General features: G+C 37.5%; 1 protein-coding gene across 1 annotated transcript in view; it reads left to right on the plus strand.

Moving 5' to 3' along the window:
• LOC122809290 (carcinoembryonic antigen-related cell adhesion molecule 2-like) overlaps positions 1-22328 on the plus strand; it is a 443608-nt gene that overhangs the window by 262303 nt on the left and 158977 nt on the right. The window contains exon 6 of the mRNA XM_044080666.1: positions 3784-4056. Within this exon, the coding sequence (XP_043936601.1) occupies positions 3784-4056 (273 nt within the window). The remainder of the gene's footprint in view (positions 1-3783; positions 4057-22328) is intronic.

Genomic DNA, 22328 nt, shown 5'->3' on the forward strand with positions numbered 1-22328 from the left:
AAAGGACAATATTTAGATAACGCCATAAATTTATCAGCTGTATATAAATAGCATAGCACTGTGGAGAACAATCTGGCAGATCAACAGTGAGGATTCAAACTGCACTCACCAAAGTACAGTATACATACAATTTTATCTTCTGCTTGTTTATTATCTAGAAACATCTTGGTAGGAGCAGTGTTTAAAGTAGTTTCTGTCATCATCCTGGCTTTCTCATAAGCGTTTTGGTATTAAAATGCCCACCAACTACATACCAGTTAAGTTAAAGATTTTAGCACCTTCTTTGCTTATAAAACCTCAGGTGCAAGTAAACCTTTTGGAAAATCTTACTGGTTAAAATTCTACCAGTTATGTTGCTTACTTGCTTCTCAGACAAAAGTGCGGACACCATTCAAAGAAAGGATTATGCCAAACTATGGTTTTACATATCTGGCTAAGAATGTCTGGTAGATGATAAATATGACACTACTTAAAAACTTTTGAAAATTACTTCCTCAACTTCTAGAATCAGGGAGAATAGAGGTTTATCCAGCTTACTGTAATCATTAAATATTAGCATTATACAAATTCCACAGTGGTATCTGACTCTGTGAATCATAACATCAATAGTTTTTCTGTATGTATCATCTCTGGAACCAAAAGATGAATGCCGACAAATGAAAACTCATGAAAGAGCCAACTGGTAATCAACCTATGAAAGATATTATGATTTACTTTCTCACAAAAAAAGTTATAAGATGTTTGTGACAGTCTCATGAAGATGCTGTAATTTATTAAATAAAGTCCAAATTCAGAAATAGGACACATTCAGAAAATACGCTTTTCAGACAGATTGGGCTGGAAGGCATTCATTGCTATTTACACCAAATCTACAGCAGAGATAGGTAGGGAGAAGGTTAGACTAGATAAGAAAGTAATCTTTCTTGTACACAAAGCCTAGATTTTTATCATTTTATGTATTTAAATTTAAGCAAAGGAAATGACAGCGTAGAGTGTTGACAACTACCACAGCTTCAGAATACTGCATAACTATTTCCTTTAATATCTGCACACACAAAATCATTCTGGCCTTAAGCCATGTCTCAAAGTATGCAAAGCAGACCCCCTACAATGCCCCTGCCAAACACACACAAACACACACAGTATAGTAAACATAGCTTGTAACTTTACTCAGCATGAAATCCTACATCTAAACATTAAAATTAAAACTTATCTAATACATTACAACTAATTAAATATTGGTTCTTGATTATTAGCGTTTCCTTATATAAAAAGATAATTAAAACAAGTTTCATAACCAAGTATTCAGCAATTATACACTTAAGAATATATTTAAACAATATAGTAATATTCTTAAAAGGACATGATTTTGTTTGTACTAAATCATGTACTTCCACTTACTGTTAAAACCTATTCTGTAACAGCATATCAAGATATGAAATATGTGTAGCATATTCCCTTTTTGTTCATTCTATATGGGTAAAGCTAATATTTCTGAACATACTCATAATGTTTGCAATCAGTACTGCATGTTTTAAATAGTACTAAAATTCGTTAAAAGTTTCAAGCTCTAAAAGTTTTGTTTACATTTGTGAGGGTGTGATTTAGGCTCTGAATGTGAAACAAACGTTTGATGAGAAGATAAGTCGATAAGCAGATCAGACTCAGGATAAGTATAATAGGTTCAGCCTTGCTCTAATGGAAATGATCAGGGGTGACTAATTACACCTAGATTTTTTTATAAACAATATTGCTTTAGGCTGTATGAATGCCATCTCTGTTTTTTTAATTTACTTTATGTCGTTAAACTAAAAAAGCTATTTAACCCTCAAATATTTTGGAATATTTCTATTTATTTTCTCATGACAAGAATGGCCTCATTTCATTTTTGACTCTGGCCATTTTTGCGGCACCTTGTGTATTGATGATTCCTAAATGATTCTATTCCAGAAAATTCATTTGCTGGACGTTTAAGCAACAGTTTCACTGGAATTTGAACTTAAGTGCTTTCTTTTTAATATGAATTGAAAAAAATATTTCCAATGGAAGCTTAACCTTAACATACCAGCTTTTAATTTTTATTATATTTATTCTAGAAATGGGAACAGACTTTAGTCCTATACTGAAAACTGACAATTTCCCTTACAAAGATTTTCTTTTTTGTGAAAATTTTAAAACCGCGTATTTTTACTGTTAACTTACACTTTGCCACAGTTTGTTCTTTTCATAGGTTCATAGGTGAGTACTAGGCTAATGCCCCTGGAGCCTTTACAAGCCTAGCTCACAGGATTACCCTGGCATCATTCCACCCAACCTTAGTTTCCACTGCCTCTGCCACTGCTTTGAAGATCTTTTGATCTGAACATCTTTATTCTGATAATACAGGTGAAAATTCCAGTACCTATATTTTGGTGGAAATATGTCTAGGACGACTGTATAGGCATCTGTCATGAATGCTACTGATTGTCTTCCCTCACCGTGTCCATATTACATTGAGATGGGGCATCTTCTGACAAGGATACTAGTTTATCTTGCAGGACAGAAAATGACTTACACATGGACTTCTGGGTACTGTTAGACTTCAACTAAAAGCATTTCTTAAAGTTAATTTAAATACCTTTAGTGGTGATGGTACTTTCAAGCTAGGAAGTCCATTTTAAAACCATCCAGATTTTGAGAAACACTTTTAATGTATACATTACTCATATCCAGGTGGGAACATTTTGTAAAGTTGCTCCACTAATTTAGACATATGTGCAATAGTAATTTGTTATATTTTTTTATCATCTTCAGTAAGACAGAAAACTATTTACCAGTACATTTCTATGCTTATGATTCCTACTTCTGATCATCTCCTTTTTGTAGAGACTCTATTAATGATAAATGTAAAATCTCCAGACCAATTTCAGTGTGCAATTCCAAATGTATAAGCTACATTTTTGTCATGGTATAGTATTAATTCCCTTTTACTAATTTTTTTTTTTACATTCATTTATCAAAGTTGTAACCTTTGCTGGTATATAAGTTGATTCCTCAGTTGGAGAAAGTTTGTAATATTTAATGCAATAATTTGAAATTAATAGTGTATAATATGACTTTTTTGTCAGGACCAGCCAAGCAAATATACTTTGATGGTACAGAGGGTAATAGCTGCCAAAAACAAATAAATAAATAAATAAATGAAACTCTATAAGCAAATTTGTTCTACCACCCAGTGCAGTATGCTTTTTCCTCTTTCTTTCATAACCTTGTATAAGATGAAAGCATCAAATCACCAGTATATACCTAGTGTAAATATTATCTGCTTTGCTAATCACTGTGGGGAGAATTATGTATCCAAAAAAAAAAAGCCAGACACAAGATAATGTTTGCTTGTCTTTATTTTTTTCATTACACAATGCTTTGTTACATTTACTAAATGCATATTTGACATCATAGTTAAAAAATGTGGTGTATAATGCTTCAGACACAAGTGTATTTCTTAATATAGGGCCTATTGAGGACAAGAGAAGGAAATGTTATGCAGCTTCTTGATTGTGCTGATGAAAGTTAGGATTTTAGTATGATTCTAAGAGATTTTCTCACAAGAATAAATTCTGTTTAAGAAGCCTTTAATGTACTAAATGAAATCATTGCATCACTACACATATTTTCATTATTACCAAAGTTATGCAATATAATGAGGGGCTCAATAAATAACTGCTTGTTTTTTTCTCAGTACCTGATCAGCATAATTAAAAACTCTATTATCAATATGAATTTGCTGTATATTTTTTTATACAGATGGACCAGACAGTCCAGTCATCTTAAAGAGTCAGACCAAAGACTGCGTGTCAGGAGATGTCCTGTCTAGTACAGCAGTATATATGAGCTGTACATCTGCATCAAATCCACCTTCTAGCATTTACTGGTTGTTAAATCAAAAGTACTTTACATCTAATCACTCAATCAGCATATCATCAGCTTCATCAAATAACACTGGGACCTATACTTGTGTTGCCAACAACTCAGTCACAAACCAGAATTCTACTACTGCAGCCAATCTGAATGTAGTCGGTAAGTATTTATGTCACTTGAATAGGCTGATACTGATTTAAAAGGCAAGGTATGTGAGACAGAGCAGTGGAAAAGGAGAATTATATTGCAAAATTTAAGCATAATCATATTTTTGTTTCATTTTGTACATTCTGCCTATTTATAACTGCAGATATATACTTTATGCAAACATACACATATGCGCACATACATATATACATATGTGTATGCAGGTATATATATATATATATATATATATATATATATATATATATATATATGTGTGTGTGTGTGTGTGTGTGTGTTTTACATTTTACTAAATACTTTGATCTACTTGAGCTGCTCGTTTTTTAGTTGCTGAAGAGTTATTTGCTCAATTTTTTTTGCTTGTTAGTTCTTTGCTCACTTTTGTTTCACAAAAACAGACAGTAGCCATAGTAAAGTATTCCAGCTTCACACACATATGCAAACTAGACCTGCAAAGACACATTAAAGACTGTAAAAAATGAACAGATGATGAGCATAAGGTGCATTCCTCCACAAATACCTTCCTCTCCCACCAGCAGTTACAGCCACTTTGTTGATAATATACACCCCTTATTGATATGAATAAATGAATAACATGTACTTTATTGGTAGCTTAGGATGAGCTGCATGAAACTATATAAATATCACTAGCATCACATCATAAGACCCAGCCAAGTATAGCACGGTTGAAATAGAACAGTATATGTGATGATAGCAAAAGAAATATTAACCATCTGACAACATACGTTAAGTCAATATGTACAATCTCTGCAGAAGTAAAAGTCATCTGAATAATTGCACATTAAAAAGAACTATCACTAATGCAGGCATTGCTGTTGGCAACCAATACTTCATTTTAGTGCTTTATCTGGAAGTCCAGATAGTTAGGTCAGTAGAGCATCAGACTTTTAATCCAATAGTCCAGTGTACAAGTCCCTGTTTAGGCATGTGTTTCATTAGCTGCTTGGAAATTATGTATGATCTTGGCCTTATTTCACATGTGAATATTGCACAATAATCTGCAAGAATGAAAACTAAAGAAAGTGCTGACTAGCCTATGTTATGCACCCTAAAACAAATTCCATGTTGTAATGGCATAAAATATAAACAGAAGAATAATGGTTTGACCTGCAAGGCATGTGATAGAGCAAAAATTCAAAATGAAGAGTTCTTGGGCTTGATTTGTGGTTTTTAGATCAGCAGATCCTGTTTGGGTGTCCTGCAGACTACTACAGCACCAGAAACGAGAAAGAGAGGCTTTTTGTGCTAACTGCAAGTACTTTTTGCTGAATTTTCTAATTTTTGCTGATTTGGGTCATTTTTATTACTCGCACTTCTCAGAAAGCTTAAAAATTAGACTAGCTACTTATTTCACTGTATTTCTGCCTGTAAGTCATTTTCCAGTTGTGCACTTGCCTTGCTTTATTTTAAAAGTTTAAATTTTTAAATTTCTAATTTTGCAAAGTTTTAATTGAGTTTACTGTTCTTGGCTGTACACTCAAGTGCATTAGCCTTTCTGTGCTTATTTACTGTATAACTGCATTATTTAGCCTGATTTAACCAAAAAAACAAACAAAAAAAAATTCTATCTTGTTTGCTAATTTCCCACCTTTTCTAGCTAGAATAGTCCAGTTTCCAGGCTTTGCTGGTTTCAGGACTTTAGTTTCAGTGTTCAGAGCTATCCAGACCTTGCTGTGGTACAGGGCGGTCCTACTGTTTACCAGTGAGAGTGGGAGCATTGTACTGCCTATCTGAGATAACCTCGAAAACTTTAAAACTCTTCTTCATTCTCCCTTTTACTCAAACAGGAAATGCAGCTGTACTCTTCACCCTATACCTCTCTGGGTCTCTTCCACTTTTACTCCTGGTTAACCTCTCACCTAGCTAACCTTGCTCATTTGTATTATGTATATATAACTATACTGTAAAATCTAGCCTCAAGGCCATTTGCCTGTCTTTTACACCTAAACAAAACTGTATTTGTTTGTTTCTTTATGAATGCTACCTGTTTATTTGTCAGTAATGCAAAGTTTCTCAGTAATTATTCATGTAACTATGTATTGTTGGAGCTTTTCTCCCTGGGCCTTCACTGAAAATGGGCTCCTGGAGCTCAGTGGACCTCCCCGGTTATCAAACTGGAGTAAATAAATAAATAAATAAGAGTGGTTTCCAGCTCTGAAACTGCAATTTTTTGGCCATTATGGGCTGATTTCTATCCCTTTCAACTTTCTGGCATAAATACACACGTTTGCACGCATTTGCGCAGAGTGCAGCACCGCCGGGCTAAGGTTAAACTATTCCCGGTGCCACAAAATCTGCTCTTTGAATTTTCCCTTAGAACTAGCTGTGACTAGCACTTGCTCTAAAACTCACTAAAAAGCACTAGGAAGCCTTAATTTGTTAAAAGCACTCACCTTTCCCAGGTAATAAGGAGAAAATAGTTGTAGGCACTAGACATCCTAACTAGAAGCAAAGCTCTCTCCAGCCAGGATTGTGCTAGACAGTGAAAAGGAGAAGGTTAACACCCGCACAACACCTCAAACAAAACATAGTCCTTCAAAACCCACACCACCAAAACCCACACATAGCAACACAAAACCCACATATACGAAGACTCTTAACATTAATCTGCCCAAGCAACAAGGACCTCCGAAGCTGAAACGCAAACAAACACCATCCCCAAACACAACTAAAACATGACATAGCTCACAACACCAGTGTGCTACCCAACAGCAGCCCCTAAGGCAAGACAACATACCCAACACTTTAGTCATAGGTGACTCTATAGTCAGGTACACTGATGTCCCACTCACCAGATTAAACAAGGAGAAAATTACAGTTAGTTGCCTGTCGGGTGCCAGTATCCGCCACATAATGCATGCACTCAAGTCACTCTACAACAGGTACAAATATGACTCTGTCATTGTCCATGTTGGAGTGAATGACTTGAGATGTAACTCCCTGGACTACATGTAAAGAGACATGGAAGAGCTCTTGGATCATGTAGCCCAGGCAGGTATGACCCTAGCCCTGAGTAGCATCCTGACATCGCCCAGAATGATACCACTGTATAAGGACAAAATGATTGACTTCAATATTTGGCTAAACTTCTGCTGTCATTCGAAGGGAATCCAGTATCTGTCTGCCTAGGACGACATGATTGACAAACTATGATGCTTTGCAAGAGATGGTTTGCACCTGTCGCCCCTCAAATTCAGATTACTGGCTAAGGCTCTTGCCACCCCAATAGTACGTTTTTTAGGCAAGGTCCAAAGGACAAAACTACCACCATAATGGGTACAAGAAAGCAACATCTGAAGGTAATGCTACTCAATGCTAGAAGTCTAAACCTCAAGATGCACTCTCTTGAGGCTCTCCTAAAAATGGAGTACATCTATATCTGTGCAGTAACTGAGACCTGGTTCAAAGCTCCCAGAGAGCACCCCTGCAATACCAGGCTACAACTCATACCACACTTTTGGGCCACAAACCAGGGCCGAGACACTAAAGGTGGAGGAGTGTCCATATTCACCAAGGATATTCACACCTCCTGGCTGGTTGCCCAACACAATTCATCTGAAATTCTTCAGGTGCAACCAACACTAGGTAAGACTGCAATACAAATTGTAGCTTGCTACAGATCCCCCACTATGCCCCAAGATTCTCACTACACCTTTCTAAACATACTGGAAAATATTAAGATACAACCAAATACCCCAATACTGGGTGATTTCAACTACCCTGCCATTAACTGGAAAAAACTACTCCTGTACCAGCACCTTTGCTCAACGGTTCTTGGAATTCATAAATTCCAATGCCCAAGAGCAACTAATTCATAGTCCCACCAGGGGTACCAATATTCTAGACCTGATCATTACCAACATGGGAGATCGATGCTCCATACCAGTGGTCATCTCCTCATTGGTTGGATCAGACCATAAGCTAATCACCCTTGACATCCACATCCCACCCCCACCCCACCCCTTTAAGGAAACCTTCATAAAAACTTCTCCAAAGCCAACTTCATGTTTCTCAAGTCAGAAGTAACAAACTTCATGACACCCATGCAGAAGGGAACTGGAAGTTCAACTGCTGAATCCTACACTAAGGTGCTGTACGAGCACATTCACTCGTGCATGGACCGAGCCATCCCAAATAGAACCAAGACGCTGCCTCTAAAAAAGGAAGCCAATCTGTTGGTCCCCTGCCCTAAACAAGCTGTACAACAGAAGGCAGAAACTGCTGCAGAAAAGAGGAAGAACCCAGGATTCAAAAAACTCCCTCACCAGCCTCAGTAGAAAGCTGAGATCCCTCATAAAATCTTCCAAAGCTAGTTATGAAAACAAAATTGCCAAAGATTCCAAAGACAACCACAAGGCATTCTATAGCTATGTTAAGAATCTAAATGGCAATACTCAGATCTGCTCTGAGCTACAGCATAATGGCACTAGATATATTGATCCCAAGGATATTGCCAATATCCTGGCAGATAGATTCAGTGCCAACTACACCCCCTTCTCACCTCCTAAAGGGGCCATCTCAATACCAAAAGTTGCCAAATTCTGGTAATCACAGCCACTCAGGTAAAAAATGCACTCTCCAAATCCAAGAATACAGCATCCATGGGACAGACGACATCCTTGGCTGTGTACTGCATGAACTACAAAATGAACTGGCACCTCGCCTATATGTCATGTTTAATCATAGCCTCACCTCAGGCTTTGTGCCCACATAGTGGTGCACAGCTACAGTCATCCCACTCCACAAGGGGGGATCCACTTTGGATCCTGGGAACTACCGTCTCATCAGTCTAACAAGTCTGATCTGCAAGGCCGTGGAACGTATTATCATGGAACCTATAAACAAAGACATTGACAACCTTCAAACACTGGACCCCACCCAGTTTGGGTTTGTGAAGGGTCGCTCTTGCCTCCTGAACCTGATTGACTTCTTTGAATCAGTCTCCAGAGCCATGGATGAGGGTAAGGTGGTTCACACAGCCTACTTGGACCTCGCCAATGCTTTCAACACTATCCCCCACTCTGGAATCATAGACAAACTTACTAAGCTTGGCATAAATCCCACTCACTCGATGGATTGCAAACTGGTTTACTGACAGAACACACACTGTAAAAGTAGCCAACTCCAAATCCAGCTCCAGACAAGTGACAAGTGGTATACCGAAGGGTTCTGTCCTGGGACCACTCTTATTTGGCATCTACTTCTCTGAAGTACAGGCCAACACTAAGGGACTCTGGCTTACAAAGTTTGCAGTTGACTGCAAGCTGGGAGCCATTATTGAATCCCCAAATGATGTGGATATACTACAAAAGGGCCTTACCGAAACAGATGCCTGGAGCCAGAGCCATGGGCTCAAGCTAAATGTCAAAAAACGTATAGTTGTTGCCTTTGGGAAAAACCATGTACCTGTGAACTACCACATAGGTGGCAGTACACTAAACACCGGAAATGTGATAAGAGACCTAGGGACACAGGTAGACAGTGGTCTCATCTTTGATAACCACATAGCCACAACAGTTAGAAAATCCTTCTACGTGGCACACCTCATCACTAAGGGCTTTTCATCAAGAAAAAAGGAGGTCATTGTCCCTCTGTACTCATCTCTCATTAAACCCATTATAGAATACAATGCCCTGTTTGGTATGTACCTCATAAGACATCTGCAACAACTAGAAAGGCCACAGAAATACCTCACAAAATAAATCACAGACCTAAAGCAGATGCCTTATGTTGGCCGTCTAAAGAAACTCCATGTACTCTGTACTCTGTCACATATTGCCTACTCAGAGGCAATATCTGCCTAACATACAAGGCCATGTCAAACCCAGAGTTGTTGGACATGCTACACTTAAAGAAATCCCAATCCCTCTGATCTACACGCTCCAGGGATCTTAACATTGTCATCACGATGAATAGAACATGCTGGAGGGATAGGTTCCTGACCCAGAGGCGCCCCATACTCTGGAATAGGCTGCCCATACATGTCAAGCAGAGCGCCTCAATGGAGCTCTTCAAGAAGAACCTTGATGACTGGATGGGAGATAGGAAATTCACCCCAGGGATCACATTAGTAGCCCTGCTAGACAGGGTTCCAGGAAAGTAAATATTTGTGGGAAGCAATAGCCAGGGAATTGTTATGGCTAAGCTTGTATAGGCCCTACGGCCGATAGCCTAGTACCTACCTATGAACCTATGAACCTATGTAGTGCTTGCTGCCGTGGAAGAATAAATGACCCATGTTGCATTAAAAATGGTGTGCTGATGATACTACCATAACATTTTCTGAATTAGATCAGCTGTGAAATATGCTGTGCCTGGCAAAAGCAACCACAGGTTCATAAGGTAGTTACTAGGCGACCTTTAATGAATACTGTGGGGTGAGGTGACCTATGTAAGGTCTCAAAGTAGGTAAGTGACAGTGGAAGGATTCAAACCCTGCACCCTTGGCACTAGAAGCAGTTTATTAACAATGTGGAGCTTTAGTACTTTGTGCTAACTGCTAGACAGAGGCAAACAAATGTAACCAAATGCATACATCTTTACAATCTAATGTTGTAGAGAAATTTTATAGTACAGTAATATACAAAAATGACATATAATAAGTGGTGAAGATCAGTTACTTTTAAACATCCTTCTAAATAATGCAGACTGTACTGACCTGACAAATGTCATCCCTTTCAAAGTTGCATGAGGCTGTAGTGGAGATACTTCAAAAATTATATCACTAAAATGCAACATCTTTAGACTATATTATTTAATCTGGGCCTACAAATGAATTAATTCAGTGTTTAGTGCAGTAAATAAAGCAAAACAATTAAAAACAATATAGACAATGCACCACTTTTTAGTTGAGCAACCCACAAGTCACACAAAATCAAAAATATTAATACAGACAACAGGTTATTTTTTGGAGGGGGTTACGTACTTGCAAGACACCTACATCTTATTTTTGACCTCCCTATATATTCTCTGTCATAAAGAGTAAATAAACCCTCTGACACTAACCAGTACAGGTCTAGCCTATCTGAATGGCTGATAGTGCTATATTGCTGCTGCGTATGTCTTCAGAGTTAAAAGAATCAGATTTACATCGAATGGGCCTCTCTGCAAGGTAATGGACCGGCCCTCCCCTCAGCCATACCAATATTCTATTACATTGTCATCACTACCCAATAACCATAAACCACTGTTCAAAATTGCCAGCACGCATACTATCTTATTTTTCTTTATTTTTACAATTGTCTTTAACATTAGCACTTAATTAAAAATTTCTATATCAAATTTTACACCAAAAGCACCGACACTCACTTTGAAAACAGATTTAAAATGAGAAACAGTAAGATTCTCTTCCTTGAAACACACAGTTATTGACATATTGAAAATGCATCTGGTAACCCATTAAACTAAAAGAGACATTCTGGAATTCATATTTAAATAGCATATAATGAAAAAATAATTAGTGGCTGTATGAATGCTGCCAGAGTTCAAAAACTAAATGTGCAATGCATTTGCTGACAGCCTGAGGCAGCCCATTGGACTAGTGTCCCTTTTCAGGGGCATCCTAGGAGTGTGGTCTGTAGAAGTGACTTGTTCAGTGTTACAAGGTAGACAGATGAAGTCTAAGGGAATCAAACTTTGGACTACAGGAAACAGCTAATAGTCTTGCTCATTTGATTTAAGTAACAAATTCCTGCAGCCAAAATAATGCTTTTCACAACCATACTCCGGCAAAAAATGCTAAATTAAAAAGTATTCATACTTAAAACATTAACATTAAACTCATAGACTTCATACTGCCCAGTTTATACACAGCCAAATAATAAACATTTTGTCAACAGGCAACAAAATAGGGAAACTATGGATTGCACCCAAAGAACACAGCTCATATGATGATGCTCCTGCTTACAACTGACTCCTTCCTTTATACCATGCAGGATGTAGGAAACAAGTATTTACACAGACACACACACACACACACACACACACACACACACACACACACACACACACACACACACACACATACACTCGTGCACAAAACCATCTATTACAGCCCTCCTTGTATGATTGTGTACACCTTAATTATTTGCCTGTCTTAAAAATGAACAAATGCATAAATAATGACCTAGAAGTATTCTTCAGGTTACTGTTGTGAGAACCATACATTGCAACTGAATACCTTCCCAACTCTTAGTTCAAGAATCAGAGACAATTATCCAAAAACCATAAACAGATATTAAATATTGGTCTTCTACACTTCGAAAGTTACTAGTGTAACACATTTGCATTAGCGAGCACTTTTGGAAGAGTATGAAGTCTTAAACTCATATATTTATCATTATTTAGTGATTACAATCCACAACACTTTACAAGAAAGCCACACATTTACAAGGAGCATACCGCAAACATGAGGGAAGCAATCAGAAAGCTTTGAGAACTATGCCAATTATAATCCCATGTATGATTGTACACCTTAGATATCTCCTTGAGATCAAGTCAATGCATAAATTCAGAAATGTATATGATCCCATCATTGTCAGAACCCTACAATGTAATCCATTACAATGTCCATCTGCCCTCTGAATTTCTTAGCTCAATGATCAAAGACCCAAAATTAGGAACAGATTTATTTACTTTTTCTCTTTTCACTGAGAAGGTTGCTAGAATAACAAGATTTGCATTAGCAATCATTATTTAGTGAATGCAGTCTACAACATTTTGCCAGAAAGCCACAAATTTTACAAGAGACAGATCAGAATATCTCTCTGCTTCTTTTCTGGACAAAGCCAAAAATAACTGGGGGTCAAAGGTCCAAAAAGGACACATTTTAAATATTATTTTATCTATTTGTTAATCAGGTAAATCCAATGGGCAAAGGTCCCTATTCAGGTGAGAACTTTAAGTGCACTCTGGTTAAGTGACTTGCTCAACGTTAGACAGTAAGGAAATTGAGGTGGAAGGATTCAACCCCTATATTTTTAACTGCATTATGAAGTTTGACTTTTTTGCTGAGAGATTTAAGTATGAGATAGATGAAATGCACCTAAAATGTTAATAGAACAACAGGTATTGCATAGACATGCATTCTCTTAACAATTACTGATCAGTTGTAATCCTCAATTATTTACCAGAAAAAATCAAGTTAACAGAACAGGGCATAGATATGAGATAAAACTAAATATGTTCACAAAATTGGAGACAGATAAGAGGCAGAATATTCTAATTCACATACAAAGTTACCAGAACAACAGGTTTTACAGCAACATGTATTTTCAGTAACACGAGCTATGAAACTCTACTGACTGCTATTAATGAGTAAATTTAATTCTTAATGATTTAAAGTTAATAGAAGTCAGACAGTTAGTGTAAGGGTTAAGGCTCTACACTCTTAATGAGCTGCTACCTGTAGTCAAGAGTACAGGGTTTGGTCTTATCTACCTTTGTTTGCCTACTGTGAGACTCTGAGCAAATCACTTAACCAGACAATGACCCTGGGATTCCCTAAAATCAGTTTACCTGGTTAAAAGAGAGAAAAAAGATGGCACAAATATAAGGAAACTCAAATATATTCTGAGTGACAAGAGGTTTTCCCTTTTTTAAATTCTAGAAGTCTTTTGGGTTTCTAATACCATGACAGGAATGGACCCCATTCCCAAGTCAAGGTATGATTAAAGTTCATGAAATTCACATTGTTTCAATCTTTGATGTTAACCAGAAGTGCTCTTCACAGCATCCACAGTGTGCCCAGTAATGACTCCTTCTGCAATTCATATGGAGTTACATGCATTGGTAGTGTACAATTGTAATTTTTTTTATAAGACTCATTGCTCCTACTACTTTTGGAACTGTCTGTGTATCCTTCTTCCACATTGCCCTCATTTCTGCCTGCAAATAATGGTATTTTATAACTTTGTGCCTCTCTGTATATAAGACACTGTAGTCACTCAGTGTAACAACTTCAATGATCAATGCTACTTTTGTCTTCTTTTCATGACTACTATATCTGGTTTTCTCACATCTTTTTTGAACTGTTGATAATGGATGATCCCATGTGATATAGACTTCATAATTTTCTGTGATGCTTTGTGGCTCATGTTTGCAGTGCTTTTCAGCTACCTCAGTATTATAATGTTTGTACAATCCCCAGTGCAACAGTCTTGCCACATTATCATGCCTTTCAGTGTCTACAGTCCTTCTGCCATTAGTATATCACAACCTGCAACAAGGTGTGTGACTTTCCAATTCTGTTTTACAAAACCTACATCTGTCTGTTTCTCCCACATGTTCAATAGACTTTGCAAACCAACATGTACGTAGTCCACTATCTTAGGCCACCAATATTAACCTTTTGCCTTTTGGTTTAAATTCACCTCTCCTTAACCATTCCTGCATTCAATTCTGATCAACATTAGGTTATTCCAAGATTTTTTCTACACATGCAACTATATTCATATATTTTCCACATTTCTTGCCTTCTCATCTGATCTTTAACCTTATATTCTTTGTTTTGTTTTTTTGACACATTCAGTTGCTGCCTGATTTTTATCTACTTCTGGTATGATTTCCATTCCCATCTGACGCTGATATGCTTCTGCTAAACTAAGCGGGGAAGTCATCTTAGACTTATTCTCCTCATCTTTCAAAACTTTCACTACATTTGGGTCTTGTTAGGTCAGCAGATATGTATATATATATGCAGTCCCATGATTGCAGATCTATACATGTAATCAATTTCAAGGAGGCCCATAGCTCCTTCAGAATAGGGAATATATAGTCTTGGCATGCACTGATTTTTATAAATCATTTGATGAGCATGAAGCATCCTTTTTTTTCCCTGTCTAACCTATCCAACACCTTTTTGGCCAGTCAATCACTTCAAAACTGTAAGTTAGGACAAGAAGAGCAAATTGGTTTATAGCTTGGACTTTGTTACTAGATGTCAACGCTGTTTTCAGTATTAATTTCAGTCTACTAAAATATTCCTTACTGAGTTTTATTGTATTTGCTCATGTTTTATTGTTGATCCTTCATCAATTTCCAAATATTTATGCACTCCTTCTTGCTCAAGTTCTTTTTTATCATATTCCTGTCCCAAACTGAAGTTTTCTTGGTGCTGCAGCTTTCCTGCTTTAAAGGTTGCTTTTGCAAATTTATCACGACCAACTGACATTCTTATATCATCTAGAAAGTTTTGGCCACTTGCAGTTGTGCTTTCAGTTCCTCATCCTATGAATTATACAGTTTTAATTGGTTTCTGTGAGCCAAATTGTAGCCATGACCTAACCTATTAAGTAGGCAACTTAATGGGTTAAGGGCAAGGCAAAAGAGCAGCGGTGACAGAGAGTCACCCTGGAATATCCTGCTTTGAATTTTTATCCATGGAATAATAATTTGTCCTTTATCATAGCTTAACTGCAAAGTGATTTGCCACTGTTTTACAGCTGCTGTTATGTAATCGATCAGTGAAAGGCATGGTTTATAAATTTTAAGCACTCTTTTATCCATGAATGTGAGATGCTGTCAAATGCTTTTTCTGTAGTCTATCCATGCCATACTTAGATTCTTCTCCTTTTTACAGTTCTCCATTATGACTTTATTTAACAACAAATAATCCTTTGTGCCATGTGACTTACTTTTATTACCCTTTTGTTTTCTTGCCATAATTGTGTTTTCTTCTACATGACTATAAACCCCGTCAGCATCAATTCCAGTATATAGTTTATACGTCATTGGAAGGCAAGTTATTGGTCTATAGTTTTCAAAATAGCTTGTGGGTGCACTCTTAAGTACAAGTATTTGTTCCTGTTGTTAACCAGGCTGGTGTCTGTTCAGGGTACACATATAAATAGTTTAAATCTTCATGTAAAGAAGTTTATACTTTTAGCCAGAAATTAGGTACTGCATCTGGGCCTGGGGTTTTCCAGTTAGGAGCTTTTCTTAACTTTGTTTGAATCTCTCTGGCCATGACTTCATCAAATTTCATATGCTGTGCATTTGAATTTCTTATTCTTTCTTTTACTTCTTCTATCCATTTGGCATCTTTGTTATGTTCCATAGGATCTTCATAGATATTTTCCCAAAATATATCTATTTCTTTTTTTGGTGGTGTTTCAGTTCCTTTTGCCTTGTTTCCCAATTCTCTATAAAACATTTTTTGGGTCATCAATAAATCGCTTATTTTGTACTTTTCATTTATATTTATCTGCATAACGTCTAAGGTTTTTCTGCCTGTGCTGACATTTTTAGTTTATTATTTGAGATAGTTCATGACAGATCCTGATCTGTTCTGATACTGCGCATTGCTTTTATCACGTCTATCTTTCTGAGTATTTTTTTTGATCTCTTCCCTCTTCTTACTCTTCTAACAGTGACACTTCTTGTCTTCATTGTTTTATCATTTTTCTCTATTTTGATACTTCCACGATGGAATTTAGTTTCTCCCCTTTCTTTCCCTTACTACCCTGTGTTTTTGTGGTAAGACTTTATCTGTTATTAATTTAGCTACACAGTAGTATATCCTGTTTACTTCTGTTTCATTGCACAAATCTCTATTCACAGTCCTATTTACTGTGCTCACTAGTTTTATCAAACTTCTAACATATAACTTTTGGGGTTTTATTGACTTCCTGTAGTTTATTTCTTTCGTTGATCTTAATATGTCTATCCATCTCTATTAAATCAAGCAACTCTTCTCTTAGATCATTTTCTTCTAAACTGAGGGCACATTCTTTGTTCTCCATTTGCTCTGGGCATTCTATAGAAAGTTCCAATGTATTTTCATGTGCCACATTCTCCACAATTTCATCCCATGTCATCCATTGCTCTTTTATATGGGAACTCACTGGCCTATCACTCCACAACATTGACTGAGTCAGAGTTGCCACAGATTCCTGTTCCTCTCCTTGCTGTGGAACTCCAGTCGTAGTGGTTTCTTATGGAAGGGTCCAAAGTATCTTTGTATGTATGTATATATATATATATATATATATATATATATATATATATATATATATATACAGGAATTCAGTATTGTGGTTTTTAGCATTTTTGTCTTTTGACACTATGATGTCAGGATTATGGTTTCAAGACTGTGGGCTTCAATATTGTGAAAGTAAACCAATTAATGCACATATCCTGGGTCAGTGGTAAGGTGAACTGGAATAGGAGAGATTGTCACGTACATATCAGGTCTAAGGAGCACACTGCACACACATCTAAGGAGAAACTGCAATTAAGTTCCAGGTTTGAGGAGAAAACACACACACATACACACACTCTGATGTTACATTCCGGTAGTCTGTTTAAAAAGAATTCTTATGTTATAACTGAGTGAGACAGTGTGGAAGCATAGCAAAACAAGGGTCTATATTAGAACATCAAAGTTTCAGAACTTCGAATGTTCTAATATTGACACCTAATAAGCGAAAGCTGAAAATAGCAAAGTTTCAGAAAACCAAATTCTTTCCTATGGGAAAGAATTCGGTTGTCCGTTCCTGTCGCTTCGCTATTTTCAGCACTGTGGTGGAAAGTTACGGGTTCGGTTCAGGTAAGTGTGCGATTGTGTGGACGTGAGGGTTAGGGTGGGTTAGGTGAGTTAGGGTTAGGGCGCGGGTCAGGTAAGTGTGTGAATGTGTGGACGTGAGGGTTAGGGTGGGGTATGTGAGTTAGGGTTAGGGCGCGGGTGAGGTGTGTGTGCAATAGTGACAGACCTTAGGGTTAGGGTTTGGGTTAAGGTAAGTAGGTAGATAGTGGTGTATGTACAGTTTAGTGTAGGGTTAGATGTAAAATTTTAGGTGTATGTGTGTGGATTGCTGTTTGTTTGGTGTGTTTGTGTTGCGTGTATGTGTTTTGGAACAGCAAATTTTTTTCCCTAGGAAAAGATTCACTGTTCTGAACTTTTGATGTTATCAGTTTTTGCTTAATAGGGGTCGATATTAAAACATTTGAAGTTCTGAAACTTCGATGTTCTAATATAGACCCCAAAAAAACACTTATCTCATAAGCTGTTCAGGCAATGCTGAAACATAATAAAAACAATAGTCTGAACAGTAAGTAGCCAGCCATGGCCCCACTGACAGCTGCCTGAATCACTCCTTTTATAAGTTGCCACAGACTATTCTGGGTATTTACTAAGCATGCAGTCCAAGGGCCATTAAGGAGCTTAGCCCAAATGTCTAGTTTTCCTAATACATTGTGTAAAGTGACTTACTAAAAATCACACAGTAGGCAAATTAGAGGTGAGGGAATCAAACCCTGTACCACAGGAGCTACAGCTCACAGCCTTTCCAGCTGCTAGACTTCTTTACCTCCAAGTAATCAAAGGTAAGATCTTCAATTCAGTTTCTTCTGTATCTGTATGCAAAATAACCAAAGGTGGGAGCTTTGGTTCCACTCTGCTATTCATTAACTTGGTCAGCTATGAGAGATTTCTTACATTCTAACTAATCGACTTTCCCCTCTCTGCTTTGTAAACTGAATAGTCTAATTAACTTTACTAAGAACTATCTCAACTACAAATAAGTAAAACTAGTTGAATAGTTTGAATATTTCATCATATCCTTCCTTTTTATTCCCATCATGCCCATTTCCATCATAATGTCTGTCTATCCTGCTTATATCCCTGATGTCTTCAAACTCATCCTATACTCTTTAATTGCCACTACATTCGATAACCTTTACACTTTCATCCGAGTAAATGTATCTACTCTAATGATTATTTAATTGTGTTTTCATAATAAACAGCTTACCTCATCTCAGCACCCTGTACCATTACCTGCCAATCCAGTTTGACGCTCCTTCGAGGCACTATGAGTGAAAGTAGTTGCTATTTGTTCTTTTCCTCGATTACTCATTTATCAACCAGGTGGCATGCATCTGCCAGGTGTTGACTACTTCCTTGGGACTTACAACACTGCTCATGTGAATGTGTACACTATTAGGTTGGGTCCAGACCCTTACATCTCAGCATAGCTCTCAATCTCTTAGCTCAATGCCAAATTAATAGGGGAACAAAGGCCCGAAAATAGGGATATAATTTAAATATTGCAATTATAAAGTTATAAAGTTGCTAGATTAACATGATTTGTGTTAGCATGCATTTTATGAAGGATATGAAGTGTGAAACTCAAATGTAAGTCATTATTTGGTCACTTTAATCTTTAGTGATTTGCCAGAAAACAACAAATATCATGAGGTATAGACCAAAAATGTGAGGCAAAAATATAGATATTCTGTGAAAATCTGGACAGTTAGGATGTATGCTTCTCAGACTCTTTGATTTACCCCCACTAGGCACTATACCTTACCCGTCATTATATTGAGAGGTACCAAACTGCACAGATCATAAGTTCACTCATTCACCTTTGGTAAGTTTGGCTGCAAGCCTATGAGAGGAACTGATCTACCCCAGACTTTATCCTTTAATCTTTGAGACTGGGAGGCCTCCATCTCTCCATGTCACTCCATTTTTGCCCCACCAGTTCACACTCTGAAACTGAACAAATTGTGGCCTGTTCTCCTGTCACTGCTTCTCACATACTGTCTTGTGGTTTGTCCTTATTTCCTACCATTTCTGCTGCCATGGCCAGCTTAAGTATAATATTAACAGGCACAGAGAGAGAAACCTTACACCCAAATAAATCAAGCTTAACATCTGTTACGTGTACCCCATCCAGTCAGTACTAGACAGAGCTTTTTATAGGGATTACTCTTTGTGTATAACAAATATCTCAGTGTATAGAATTGGTATGATTCCATGGCTCAGGAAACCATTTTAAGTGTTTGTCCATCGTTTAACATTTTATTAATAAATTGATTACTGTTCATGGCCTGACATGTTTGCCATACAAGCCAGTGTAGAAAAAACTATACTTGTTGGACTAGGAAATTGAATAAAGCAAAGAGATAAGAAAACAGTTAGGGCTTACCTTTAAGACAGCACCTAGCTCAGATATCAAAAGCAGATATCAGAAAACTAGGGTAGGTTGGAGACGTTTAATATGAAAAACTAGAATCTGTTATGAGTTTAGGTTAGCAAGATGCATATCTTTTAACAACCAAATCGTATTTAGCCATTTGTGAGGTTGCAGAAGGGTAATCAGTTTAGAGTGAAAAGCAGTTTATATACAAGCTTGAGATAAATGATTCACAAATTATTTCAAATCTATTTGTGGATAAACTATAGTTCAGTTACTGTTGACAATGATAATTGCCAAAGTATATCTTGTGAACACATGAGTGAAGCCCTAAATGCAATCAAAGTTATCTCTGCTTCTGCTGGTCCTGATATCTTAAATGGAAAACTTCTCTCCAAACTCAAACCTTGTACCAATGCCCCTGCCAACATCCCCTCCTCCTTCTTAAAAATTGCTTCTGACAGTATTGCTCTCCCTATCAGCATCCTGATAAATAGATCACTACTCGAGTCCATGTACCCAAACTATGGCACTCTGCTTTTATTTTTCCACTCCACAAAGGTGGCAAAAACTGTAACTTCTCTAACTTCCGCCCCATAGCCATCCTCTCACCCATCTCTAAAATTCTTGAAAAATGCATACAACTGCAGCTCATGCCATTCCTAACCGAACACCAGCTGCTCTCTCCTACCCAACCCGGCTTCCGCCCTGGACACAATACCAACACAGCCCTTCTCTCCTTTTTACACTCTGTCAATTCAGTGCAAGACTCTGGTAACTTAGTTTCATCTGTTCTATTAGATTTATCTAAAGCTTTCAATACCATCTCCCACTCCCATCTACTAAACCATCTATCTAACCTCAACATCTCCCCAAAATCTCTATCCTGGTTTTCCAGCTACCTTCTAGACAGGTCCCAAGCCATGAAATGGGGCCAAGCCTCCTCCAGCTTCCTTCCCACCACCACAGGAGTTCCTCAAGGTTCCATACTTGGCCCTCTGCTATTTAACATCTTCTTTAATGATTTCCACAAAGCTATTCCCAATACCAAAAATGTCCAATACGCAGATGACTCAACTTTGATCTGCTATGCCTCCAACCTTACAGAACTCCAGTCTCTAACTCAAACCGCCTTCGCAACCACTGAAAAATGGATGCACCAAAACCACCTCTCACTTAATGCTAACAAAACTAAGATTCTTCTATTCACTCAATCTAAATTCACCCCCATTGATAAAAACTCATTTCAAATTTCAAGCCTTAACAAATCATTGACATTGTTCCCTCCGCCAAACTCCTAGGGGTCACCATCGATGAACACTTAAAATTCAATACCCACATCCAACTTAACATCAAAAACACCCACATAAAACTCGGCCTACTGTACAGAAATAATCAATTCCTCTCCCCCTCTACTAGACATACATTGGCCACTACATATCTCCTCCCATCTCTTCTATATTGTGCTCCTCTGCTTACGAATCTATCTTCCACCCTAACCTCCAAACTGGAAGTATGCTACAATAAAATCTCCAAATTCGCCACCAAGGCAAATTCCCTCTCTCATCACTGCACCTCCCTACAAACCTTAAATTGGCTTGAACTCCCCAATCAACTAGATTACCTCCAAATTGTCTCAGCCCACAAATTAATATTTCAACCCACCAGCTGCCCCGCACTATCCAATATTCTTCAACCATATACCCCCCCAGACCCCTTAGATCTTCTCACCAAGACCTTATTTCCGTCCACAAACCCAAGTGCCCAGCTGGTCAGCTTCTACTCTCCTTTTACCTAGCTAAAAAATGGAATGCCCTGCCCTCTACACTGAGGACCTGTGACAACCTACACTCCTTCAAAACACAACTCCACTCCTACCTGCATACTCACAGAAAATGTAACTGCACTCTTCATTCTATATCTCCCAAACTCCCCTCTTCCTTCTCTCCTGGCTAATCTTCATACCTTTCTAATTTCTCTCATAGTCATACTTTGTTAATGTAACTAATATCTACATCCAAACTTATGCTTTATGCCTCTCATCCTCCAGGACAAATTCTTTAACATCTTAGTTGCTTAATTGAATGACTACCTACTTGACTGCATTTTTACAAGCTGTTTGTGGAAACTCCACCCATTTTGACTGTAATTCAAATAATTTTTCTTTGTATTTTTTGTGTTTTTTACTTGTATTTTCATTATGTGATGTAACATTATATTGTGGAGCTTTTCTCCCTGTCTTCCACTGAAAATGGGCTCTTGAGCCCAGTGAACCTCCCCAGTCACCAAACTGGAATAAATAAATAATAAATAAATATCGTACCAGTTTTA

This window comes from Protopterus annectens, chromosome 8.part0 (assembly GCF_019279795.1).
Source record: "Protopterus annectens isolate FY-2018-M chromosome 8.part0, PAN1.0, whole genome shotgun sequence".
Classification (NCBI taxonomy): Eukaryota; Metazoa; Chordata; order Ceratodontiformes; family Protopteridae; genus Protopterus; species Protopterus annectens.